Source organism: Eucalyptus grandis, chromosome 6 (genome assembly GCF_016545825.1).
Source record: "Eucalyptus grandis isolate ANBG69807.140 chromosome 6, ASM1654582v1, whole genome shotgun sequence".
Lineage (NCBI taxonomy): Eukaryota > Viridiplantae > Streptophyta > Magnoliopsida > Myrtales > Myrtaceae > Eucalyptus > Eucalyptus grandis.
In genome coordinates this window covers 45,490,458-45,503,009 of record NC_052617.1, presented here as the reverse complement: position 1 = coordinate 45,503,009, position 12,552 = coordinate 45,490,458, and the positions used below count along the sequence as shown (strand labels likewise).

At 40.8% G+C, this 12,552-nt stretch overlaps 1 protein-coding gene across 1 annotated transcript; it reads left to right on the top strand.

The window, feature by feature from the left end:
- On the top strand, positions 1-3,556 carry LOC104426456 (protein FAR-RED-ELONGATED HYPOCOTYL 1-LIKE). Its single transcript, XM_010039520.3, has 3 exons — positions 1-329; positions 2,229-2,890; positions 3,319-3,556. The coding sequence occupies exons 1-3, from the start codon at positions 292-294 to the stop codon at positions 3,390-3,392; spliced, it is 774 nt and encodes a 257-aa protein (XP_010037822.2). The 5' UTR covers positions 1-291; the 3' UTR covers positions 3,393-3,556.
- Positions 3,557-12,552: the final 8,996 nt, after the last annotated feature.

Here is a 12,552-nt window from a genome sequence, read left to right as displayed (position 1 = left end):
ACTGCAGCGTTTTCAAGAATGACCGACGGCGGAGACGCGCTTAGCCGGAGATTGCGAATCCCCGAGCGAGGCAGACCAAATCCCTCCAACCACGATCAGTCGTGCCGGCACGCTCCGGCCGGTCACGTAGCTGGCGTCGTCTCTGTAATAAAATGACACTCCGACAAGCAAAAAGAAGTGGGCCCGAAGTTAAAAGGGACACCAGACGCCCTCCATGTTCCAACAGCATCCACGCTCGGTTCTCTTCCGCTTCATCGCCTGCACTCTTTCGGTGCCGCTTTTCGTGTCGCGATGGAGGAAGACAAGGCCAGCCCATCAGATTTAAGCAGGTTCGGTTGCGGATTCTTGAGTTAAGTTTTTGTCTTGGAGTGTCTTTCTTGTTGTGATCGATTGTGGCTGCGATCCTGCGTTCCTTGTTTTTTGTGGAATGCCCTGATGTGGGTCGGAGTTGAGTTGCTGGTGGGAGGTGGAAGTGATGTTTGTTGGATTCACTCGAGGCTGTTAATACCTGCGGCGGTTGGTCTTCGGCTGCTCTGCTAAGAAAATGGAAAGTTCGGAACTTGGGCTGGATCCAAAAATGCCTAAATTAGGCGTTTAGGGATAGGATTAGAGAGAGGGTTTTACTGTGTACAGCTTGTTGTGGGGTGATTGGGATGCCGGCGCTTTGCATTTGGCCGGAGGCTATTGATGATGCCTTGGAATGCTTCTTTGCTTTCTGGGTTGTGAGCTGATCATTGTTCTCGTACCAATCTGTTCCTAAGTGATTGGTTTTGTTCCTGATGGAAATAAATTAGTTTTGAGTGACGGTGTTAAATCAATGAGCGTCACATACCGAAATAATTTTGACATGCGAGACTAATGTCATGCCTACATACATGCGTGCGTAGCGCGAGCAAGTGAAATGACCCGAAAGCATTATCTTCATTCTTTAAATAGCAAGCCAACCGTCCATAAAACACTTTGAGAACTCGATTTCTGCTTACTTTTAGACAAACTCTACCAAGTCCTTCGCTGCAGAATTGCTCTTAGTCTTGCAGATTGACCACCTTTATCAGTGTGCGGTACAGCATGTATTTTTCCCCAATTACTTTCATATGGATGTTCAAACCCTAGAAAATTAACCATGTAAGAGGTTGGGGAACAGGGTGTTATTGTCCATTTTCCAACAATGGAGGTTTTTCCCCCATAAACTTGAACTTATTGCAATGGACAAAAATCATGATATCTTATGTGAAGACTCCTCTATTAATTGAGGGCTATGATTAGCAATCTGTGCAATCTCACTTTGGTTTCCTCTATGCCAATACATTAGTGTTTTTGTAACTGAAGAAAATGCCGTTTTTCTCTTCATTTTCACTTCAATCAAGATTTTCTTTTTTTAATTAAAGGGCGAATTATTTTGATTATCATAATTTGTTTCATGGGATTAGTTGGGCCAAAGGCTTGGATACCCAATTGATCCTATAAAAGATATAAGATTTCTTCTGATTTTTCATCTATTTGGTGAATTAAATGACACCTGATCAAAGGAAAATATTTTCCTAGTCTAAACCACGTCGAAGGAAAGCTGGGGTGATTGTTTAATTGGTTTTGGCTAAACCAAATCAAGTTCATCTCTCACCACAGCGCTCATTCTGTGGTTGCCATCGACTAGTACTGTTGCCTTTAGCGGTATCAGCACATGGTCCCCTCCATCAATTGACCAGTCATTGCTGGTATAACAACCCACCGGCAGATGACTGTTGACATCTCCAACACCAGTCATACCACCTGCCGCTGCCACTTCTAAGCAAGTTATTACCTATCTACCTCTCAAAGCTTTCAAAAGGAGGAAAAAGCACGAAATATTGTACGTTTCTGGTGAAATATTTACATGAAACAAAGAGGCTCCACTTACCCTGCCCAAATAATTGCCAAAAAATTGCAAAGCTAACATTAGAAGCCATTACGAGTTATAGTGTTTCATGAACATCCTGGTTCCTGTCATATGCATGTCAATAGTGAATATATGTGCAATATGTCTTTGCTTTTGTTCTTCTTTACAAAATCTGTACTTTTTAGTTTCAGTGAAAGTCTTCAGTAATTATGTCTTGGGAAAGAAGGAACTTTAGAGACTATGTTCTTTTTAGCTTTGAATTCTTGTTTGGCATTGTAATCATTGTGCACAGCTTCTGTTTGACATAAACTCTTCTCTTCTTGGTCATTTTGTATCCTGGCTCTGCTAACAGCTTTCAAGCAATAAAATCTCGAAATATTGTTGATTTAAGCAAGAAAAGGAAGCATCTATCTGAGCATTGTGAGTTGCCTCTACCAAAGCACAAGTGCTTGGATGGAGGCTTTGATCCAGTTCTGCTCTCCGAGTATGATGCAAACCCAGATATTGAGGACTTGCCTGCATTCAGAATAAAGAGGCCAACTGAGGGAGGTTGCAATCATGATGAATCACAACCTGAATCAGCAAAAGGCAGCAACAGCTTTAGTGAAGATTCTGACACTGCTACGTCTGCTTATGGCGGGTTTAATTTAGGCCCAGATATTGCTGTGATAACCAATGGAGCTTCCACTTCCTCTGTCAAATGGGCCTGGAACAGTTCACAAGACATGCCTCATTACTCTAGTGCTGACAAAGCTATAACGAGAGTTGATAACAACAATGTTGATAACAACAATGGAGTTGGGAAGCATGATCCTCCCGATCAAGACAATGAATTGCAAATGTTACTTGAAGAGCAGCTTTTAGAATTTGGATGCCATATGGGATACACAAGTGAATATGCAAATGACTGCTTGGACACGTGTGCAACCGAAGAAGTGGAAGACAGCATTTACTCCAATGCTTCAAAACCAGATAATCTTGTTCTTTCATCAGGAAGATGGAATACTAACCATGGTAAAGCTTTTTTTCTTTTTACAAAGTTAGAAGGTCATCATGACTGATAAATCTTCTTCAGCATTATCTTGTAATGTGATTTCTGTAACCTAGACCTGGATTTCTTGGATCTGGAGTATTTGGTTTTCATTTAAATAGAGGCGTAACTTACAGACACTCAAGCTTACATCAGGAGGTGAATGTTTAAGCATTTATAGATAATCTTAGGCACCTAAAAGGTTAGGGACTTAAATGATCCGTGGAAAATTACTAAATGACAATATTAAATTGGAGGTTCTACTTAGCTAGTATAATAGAGGAGGGAGTCTATGCCTTTCGTGCTTTCTTTCCCTTTCTTGTGATGTGAGGTGTGAAGCCTGTGGTTATAGCTTTTCTACTTAGTTATTTTCTAATATACCATCTGATAAGTTGCTGACTCTTCGATGCAGATACTCTTCACGGGACTAGAAAACCAACAATTGATCAAGAATTTGAAGATTACTTCTCCACGCTCATGATGTAGGGAAGCTTAATTGAATTTGTAAATATGCATAACTGAATTACTGACTTGGTTGATTGAAGGCAATGTTCCTTATATACAATTGCACTAAATTTTCTTCACTTTGGAAATTAGGGATGCGGATTTGCTTGTGCCCTTTTGCTATTAATATTCTGTGATTAGGTGCACGTTTTGCGTTCTTCTGTTTCTTCATATCTTCCTAGACTTTTATTATTTGTCTTTCCATGTTAGGTATACAAATTCTTTCTGTGAATTCAAAATATCATGACATGAATTAGCAGTGAAAGGTATAAGAATGAATGTTCTCTCCCATATCCTCAGCAACTGTGTAAGTGATCTCAGTGAAGTGAGATATCATCAGCTTGTTTACTCTCCTTTGTAATGTTTCTACTTCAAAGTAAAATCACTAGGATGCATGGTTTACCAAATCGTGCATCATCATTTTCTAGATATTCTGTGTCAAACCAGTTCGCAGTTCGACTGCTTGACTCTCTGGATATCCAGTACTCGTAGCAACTTCAGGATGGGAAATTGTGGATCTCTTGTCTTGGTTTTCGCGGATGCTAAGGAGTTCCATTCCTGCTGTAGCATTATCTATAAGGGGATCCAACATCACTCTGAGCAAGAAAATTACTTCTTTGAGATTATTTTCTGTTGACAAGTTAAGGTCATCTTTTGCAGCTTCGCAGCAAGGAAGATGTTGAGGCAAAATGCCTCTGATAGGATACTTTAATGGCATGTATGAATCCTTCCAGAACTGCAGATTACAGATTCTGGTAACTTGCATCATGTTCGTGTCATGACATGGTTCTCCTTCTGAACAGAGATACGTAGGTTTCCCGGGTGTTTGAAGTTGTAGAAATTGCTGATCATGTTGTGGATGTCTGCTGATATTTAATTCCATGGTGGACTCACTCACTTCCTGTTGGAGAAATGCCTAAATGTATGAGGACTCCATTTCGGAGCATTACACCATTATGAAGTCGTCAAACAAATTTGCGCAGAAACAGGGAAAATGCTAACAGAAACTCGCAAACACGGCAAATATGCACGGCAACAGAGAAAACACTCCATTTATGCGGTACTGATTGACGGGACGCTGCGTGAACACCCGTCTCGGCCCGCCTTTTGAATTTCTACTCAACAGATCGTTTAGAAAACCTACATAAACGCCATCGACACAAAGCGAACGAACTTGATTCACTTATGACAGCTGCTTACATTCTGGCAACGAATCAAGGAATGTCTCTTGGAGAATCCTACGCGATCCTTTCTATGTTTATACAATTATCCCAGTTCAAGAAAAGAAAAAGACCCACCACCGCTAATCTAACAACTAAAACCAATCAAGACTCGAATGAACAACAGAACAAGAAAAGACAAGAGAGCCAGCTAAGCACAAGCTTCTCTCCTGGGAGCCACGGAGAACAGAGCATCGAGATCCGGCGGCTGGAAGTACCCGTTCTTCGGCGCGTCCCGCCTCTTCCCGCCGGCCGGCTCCTGCTTCTTCTTCTTCGGCGGCGGGGGACAGACGCTCGGCGGCGGGATCCTGCACTCCTCGTGCCGGGGCGTCACACAGCCTTCCTCCGCCATATTTACCGTCGGGTCCCGAGCCTCCGAAACGAGCTTCGAATTCTCAAGATCTTCGAAACGGAGGAAGAAACTGAAAACTCGAGAGAGGGAGAGAGAGAGAGAGAGAGAGAGAGAAACAGAGGGGACTCTCGCTGCGGTGGCGACGACCGAGAATAACGAAAATTTGAAAACGCAGGAGCTTGGAATCTTCCGGGGAGGGGAAGGCGCGGCTTCTGCGAAGGGGAGCCGGGTGCCGACGGTGGTGGGCGACAGCTAAGCTGACCGTACGGATTTAGCTGACGTGGCCCATGTCACCACCGCGCCATTCAAACTCGGCGGCGCCTACCTCTTTTGCGCGGGAAAAGGTTCCGCCGTTTTTGAGGCTGAAGAGGAATCATGTTGTTCGCGTGGTGTTTTGAAGGGGGAAAATGATTTTTGCTGGGCCAGACGCGGCTGTCGCCGGGCCCAAGGCAATGATCGACTCGAGGATTTCCACCCTTGAACTATAGCATTTGGAAATGAGCATATTAACTTATGAATAACTTCACATGTTTTTCAACCGACGTGAGACTTGAGATGTTACAATTAAAGTAAGATTATTTGAAATTTTAGTTTTTCATTTTATCGATGAAAGAAAATCTTTTATCATGTTTGAGAGATTTCATTCCCATTATTAATATGCAATTTGTTGCGATTGAATGCCACCAATAATTGAAATTCGTTTTGAGTAAATTCACATAGATTCCGGTGGGCTTTTTTATTAACAGAAGTTCCAACTTGAAAGTAGATACTAGAGATGAGATTACTCGTTACATTATAGAGATTACTGATTTTTCTTTTCAGGTGGTTCGCTTGTAGTCATATTTTTTTTTATACATCTACATACTATCCATAAAAAAGGTTTTCTGTTTAAAAGTTCGTCATGTATGGGATGGCAATGTAATTACAAAGGATTGCATCCGTTAATCATAAAGAAAATTATATAGATATATTTTACAAAAGAAAATAGTAATCCACCGTTGTTGGATGAATGTATAGTTTATTTAGTGCATAATTGTAACCTTGAGCATGATTTCCAGAAGAAAATCGTTGTGTTTATTGCATAAACGAAGGTCGAAATGCCTAAAGTTTCGCTTTCAGCCAGCAATGGGATTTGTGAAGGTCTAACACGTATCAATGACAAAGAACTGCGCGTTAGGAAAACCATTTTTCCGCCCTTGAATTGGCCCTCATTGTATCGAGCATAAAGAACGGACATCACTATAAGAATGTGCATCTTTTGGGCGATAGTTCATAGTGGATAGTTTATGGACTATATATAAATTTCAAAACAAATTGGGCTCATGCGAGCCTGCCCAACTCTCAAATAGAATCTTTATTAAAAATTAACATAAGTGCACTAGAAATTTTAAGACTTATTACAAAAATGTAATTGAATCTTAAAACTTGCAAAAAAAGTACAATCAAAACCTACAACTTATCAAATTGGTTAAATTGAGTCCTTCAATTAGCTTCGTCTAATTTAGCTAATGAAAAATGCCGACATGGCCTTTTTAAATATATTTCGCTTCTTACGTGACAATAACGTGGCTAGAATATTTAACATTAGGCTAAAACAACGTCATTTGGATCCAAAATTGATTTTAATCAGAATTTTATTTAAATTAAATTTTAAGAAACCTAAATTGAGGGGGGAGAAGAAGGGTGAGACTAGACGGGCAAGGACTTGCGACCCTCCTGCTGCCACCACCATCACGGGAAGGGCCAATGAGGATGGGGGATGGCTAGCATGGGTGGTTAGGCCTCAACCAGTGGCTAGCGACCCTCACCAATCACAAGCGAGGCCTGCAAGCCTTCACCCAAATCTAGGCAAGTGTCGTGACCCTCCCCCAAATCGGGCGTGGTGAGGGTCACCAACCCTTACCCAAATTTAATTGAAGACCACTAGTGCAATAAAAAAAAAGCTAAGGAGAAGGGTGAGACAATGCAGCAAGGACTTGCATCCGTCGCCACCATTGCGCCACCATCACCGAGAAGGACCAGTGAGGGTGGGGGATGGCCGATGGGGGTTGCCAAAATTTGGTAGAGGGCTACTAGTGGTAGCTGACCATCGCCATCGATGGCCCTCAACTAGATTTGGATGAGAGCTCCTCATTTGTGGTTGACATGGGTAGCCAGCCAGTGGGGTCGATAACCTTCCTCGACCCTTGGCCAACCATCCCCCTCCATTGCCACTCCTTCCCAACGATGTTGGGGTGATGGAGTGCACTTACTATTTGCCTTGCATTCTTTTCTTTTCTTTTTTACTTTTGTAATTTGATTTAAATTATATTTAGATTAAAAAATCATATTTAAATCAAAATGATGTATTTTTAGTGTTATTTTTCATGTTTCAGTCACTTCAAGGTCACATAGAAAAGAGGAAATAAACAAAAAAAGAAGAAGTTATGTTAGTACTTTCCATTAGTCAAATTGCAAGGAATTAACCAAATAACTCAATTGCACAAATTTAATAGGTTTTAAGAATTGATTGTAATTTTCTTAATTTTAGAACTCAATTACATTTCTGTAATTTTTATAAAAAAAATACATTTTTTTAATAATTTTTAGGATTTTTAGTACATTTATTCTTTAATAAATTACCCAGGAATTTTTCGGATCTTTAAATTTTCGGATACTATCATAGGACTAAACTAAAAAGATAACTTAGCCAAAAGAACCTTCTCTCTTCTACTCTCTCTCTTCTTCCTAAGCCCAATTGTTCCATCACTGTCGCAGTCGGGTCGTCGTGTCCGCCGCCAACGATCAACTTCACGCTGCCATCCTTAGCACCACTGGGTCGCCTTCCTCTGTCTCTTTCTTCGCCAACGGTGGATTCACGCATTTTCCACCACCGCTGCCACCGACAGCATCTCTGGCCACATGGCCACCAGGCCCGCCACCCAAAGATCAACGTATATAATAACTCTCTCTCTCTCTCTCTCTCTCTCTCTAATTGGGCACCGCTGTGTTGCAAGATCCGGAGGGGGAGATATAGCGATCGACAGCAATGCCATGACCCATGAGATCCGAAGTAAAACGACACGGAGAGGTTAGCTGGTGGCTGTTCATGGAAGGGGAGAGAGTAAGAGACGGGAAAGGAAGGATTTGGTGAAAGAGTATTTCCATTTTTCATGTGAGACCGATGCAACGCAAAGTTGGGTGACTCAACGTGTACCCCACCCATTTGTCTAAGAATCTAGGACCTCATCAGGACTCTTCGTGGATCTCACGCTTTTGATATATACATGAATTTTTAATGTAATATATCCGATCAATTTAAATAAAAAATTATTAATTTGGTCGTCCAATTAATGCCAGCCATCCTACTAAATAGCATCATTTGCAAATTTTAATTTTTTCTTATTTTTTTACTCTTTTTTTTCCTATTATTTCCTCTCTTTTTTTCTTCTTCTTCTTCTTTTTTCCTTCACTGATCATGATGGTCTTGAAGATGGCTAATAAAAATTAGGGTCAGGCAAGAGCCTGCACCCTCTCTCTTGAATGTGGTCGATAAGGGTTGCCATGCCCTTGCTTGATTTGGATGAGGGCTAGCCTTGCACGCCCTCATTTATAGCTAGTGAGGACTAGTCGAGGGCATCGCGGCCCTTACTAGTCACATATGCACGACGGTGTGTGGGCCCTCATTATGGTCATTGAGAGAAAAGATGAATAGTAGATAGGGAAAGAATAAAAAGAAAAAGGAAAATCTTATAAAATCTTATAAAATTTTATAAAATTTGCAAAACAATGTCGTTTCATTTAAGATAGACCACATTAACCGTTGGCTATGCCACATAGGATGTTCTGCGCTAATTCAATTGTCATGCTTGGCATAAACTAACTAGATGGGCTAGATGGAAAAGTTGTCGAAAGACTATATTGATCAAATTGAAAATTTTTAGATTGAACTGCCGGTTGTACAATAGATTTAGAATTTTTCAAACAATTTTTCTTAAAAATTAGAGAGATATGTGACTCGCTAGGGGTAATCATATAAAACTGTCTGAACTGGGAACTGTCCGAATTAGACCAAATCGGCCGATTTTGGATGGAGAGCGTCGGTTCAGTTCTTGGTTCAATAAAATTGGACAAAATTATCATGCTATTCTTCCTACACCTTTATTATTAATTTATTGTTTAAGTTAGGAATTTGTATAAGTGCAATAAATTTATGACTTTTTTGGAAAATGTCCTCAGCAAGCCATGCAAAATGCAACCCTTCCTTGCAATAAGATTATTGACAACCACTTAGCAATCTATTAAATCCTCAGATTTTATCTTAAGAGGATCGTGACATAAATGTTCAATTTAAGTCATCGCTATCCAATCCATTTGATTTACGTGGTTTCTTCGAATTCGAAGTGGATAGGCTTGTCACTCCAAGCCCACCCAAGTTGGCCGAAATCTAAAAAATCTTTCTACTCAAGTTAACAGATGTCAAAAGGCCCGAACGAATTGGCTGGACCATGCTTGACAACGTGCCTGGGACTTACAATCTTATGGAAGAACGGTGGCCCTCATTGACACGGTCGAGCCTCTCTCTCACCGTTTGACTTCCATTCCCCTCGGGCTCCCCAACCGCTCCATTCCCCACACGTGACGCCCGGGGTGCGGCCGGTGCACGTGTCCCCCAACCACTGGCCCCTCGGCCCACCCGGGGGGGAGGGAGGGGTTGACTTTTATCCATCCTCCCGCATGCAGACGAAACGGGCGTGAGCTCCCCGCAGCCAAAGCAGCAGCTAAACCTACGCCCACTCTGACAGTCAACGCCCCTTGTCCTCACGTGCAAGAGGACACCCCGGCGAGGGCGGGGGGGCCACGACCTCGAAAACGCCCAGACGCTCGCCAAAAGTCAAAGCCGCATGCGAACAAACGTTTATAACTTTCCCTCGCTCGCAAGGCAAACCACACGCGGTGGGGGTGGGGGCGGGGGCGGGAGGGATTAGGAACCGTCGGCTTGTGCAGGAGATGGGGTATTCTGTGGCGCCCCCTTGGTCGGCTGTCTAGGGCAGAGTAAGTAGATGCATGATTAAGCTTTGCTGATTGAGAGAGAGAGAGAGAGAGAGAGAGAGAGAGAGAAGACTAACATGTTGGGCTTCGTCTATCCATTCCCTATCTATCGATTTGCGGTGGAAGTTTGAGATCTCATCACAGGGAGATCCGGTAGACGCGACAAGGGATGAGGTAGGCCAAGCTTGTGCGGGCCGGGGACGGCATTCATCGTGAACCATGTCTCATCGGAGGTGATACCGTACTTAGTCGCACAGGTCACGTTCATAGGACGAGATATGTCCCAATCCCCCTTCCTAAAAGCACATGACTTACCGATCACGTTTGCCCCGGATCTCGTGAAATGAAGTACCGCTTCTCTTATGGAAAGAAGAAGTTGACTTTAATCCCGGGCCAATCCCCACAATTCTCTAAATGAGACAAATTAAATTATGTTTTTCTCAGGTGCAAATATTCTCTCAAGCTAAACTTGCGAGAAAAGCCCTTTTCAATTTAGATTTAATGAAATGACTTTAATGGAACTATATGATGAGATTTGATAACATTTAACATGGCAGAATTTCTTTTGCAACGTTCTTGAAAGTGGATTGTCATCCTTTCAACTAAGAGAGCTAAGCGCACTAACACCTCCTCAAGATCATGAAAAGACGATTGTTATATAAATGCATTTCAATCACACAAACAATATCATTTCAACACTCACATATTTTTATCTAGATTAGAGTATAATATAGGTCAATTTCTCTAGAGAGAATCGAGATGTTAGGATATGTGAGAATAACATTAATGAAGAGTGAATGTGACTAGACTACAGTCCTAAAAGACGTGTTGATGAAGATATATAGTTGCTCAATTAATGTTGCGAAATCACCAATACAATCAGATTCTTTGCCCCCGTGGGAACAATCGCTTCCCAAGCAGAAACTTCAAACGTAGATTCCGGGAAGTGGTCTCCTCATCACGGGTATTAAAATAACACAAGAGGGGTTACCCCAAAAGAGAAATTTATAGGGCCAATTTCGATATTTTTTATATTTAATTTTCACAATCTATATAGTTCCTAGGCAACAAATTCATGCATGTATTATTAGCTTGCGTGCAAGGGAGAGATAGTGCTGAGTATATATCATGCGTGGCAGCCATTAGGCACCATCATCACTATTCAATGAGAAGGCAATTAAGATTGGGATGAATTATGAAGGACGAAAAGAGGAGGGATTAGTAAGTCCAAGGACATGATGACAGGGAAGCTTGGAAGCCCCTAACTGAAATTCAAAAAACCAAAAAAAGAGACGCAAATAAAGGTGGCAAAAACCAACCTGATAAAACTGACAAATAGAAGAAAAGGGAATAAAAGAAGTGGATACTTCATAAGTGAGTTTAGGTGTCGATCAAAATGATATACTTGAAATCTGAAAGTGAGTACAACTAATGTGAAAATAGTGGGACCCACGATAGATAACATTATAGAAGTTCTCTCGGATGGTATGCTTTGTGATTAATGCTGTATAAAAACTTAATCCATAGCATCATTTTATTGAATGCTGTTTGACTAAATAATGTTTTATCACATTGGGTTAACCAAAAGATGTTCATAATATAAATTTATGCTAAAGCGACCCGCATTGCGCCATTAACTTTCAAATTTCCAACATTCAACCAGCATACTCAAAATCCTAATGAGTTGGGAGAGGTTGATTCATCATCCATCAACGAGTCTAATTTATACATGTTTAATATTAAGTATCAATCCAATTAAATAACTTGAATTTTTACAACATATGATAATACTCTCCCAATTTTTTCATAGCATTAAAGGAGCAATCAAGTTCAAATCTTTGCAAGTGTCTTTTCACCTCCTTAATTAAACATTTCCACATTCCAATCTTAGGCCAAATCTCAATCTATGCATTAGGATGAGTGTTGACAACAATTTGACGAGATTTTTTAAGGTAGAATATACTACATTTCTTACTGAATTTGTACCAGAATTGACATCGTCAAATCACTTTCATTTGAATTATTAATGATAATGTAATATTCTTAGGGGAATAGAAAAGGGTATTGGGTATTCAAAAACGTTTTTATTCAAAAATCCATTCTTGATATGTGTAATTAATATATTCCTATCCAAAGTTGGTTTCATCCTTGAATATTATAAGAAGAATAGTTCAGCCAAAAGGAGGAAGACTCTAGACAATTTCTGAAGGTATTTATTAATGTTTCTTTAGTGGTTGACTCTTCTTTTGCTGGAAATGGGTCCCAGATGAGTTAGCTTTGGTCCACCTCTATGCATCCATCCATGACATACACAGACAAACACGCACTAAACACCAGAACCAGAAGTCAGTACTCTCTGAAACAATGAAACATTTATCTATTTCTCTATCTATTTACATACTAGAGCAATTTAATGCATACTATCAAAGATTGGGTTTTTCATAATTATGTAAAATTTTCCTTACATAAATTAACTCGATAAAATGGTATGTATTCTTTACATACATATCTCATCAGTTGAGAACAGTATGTGTTACGA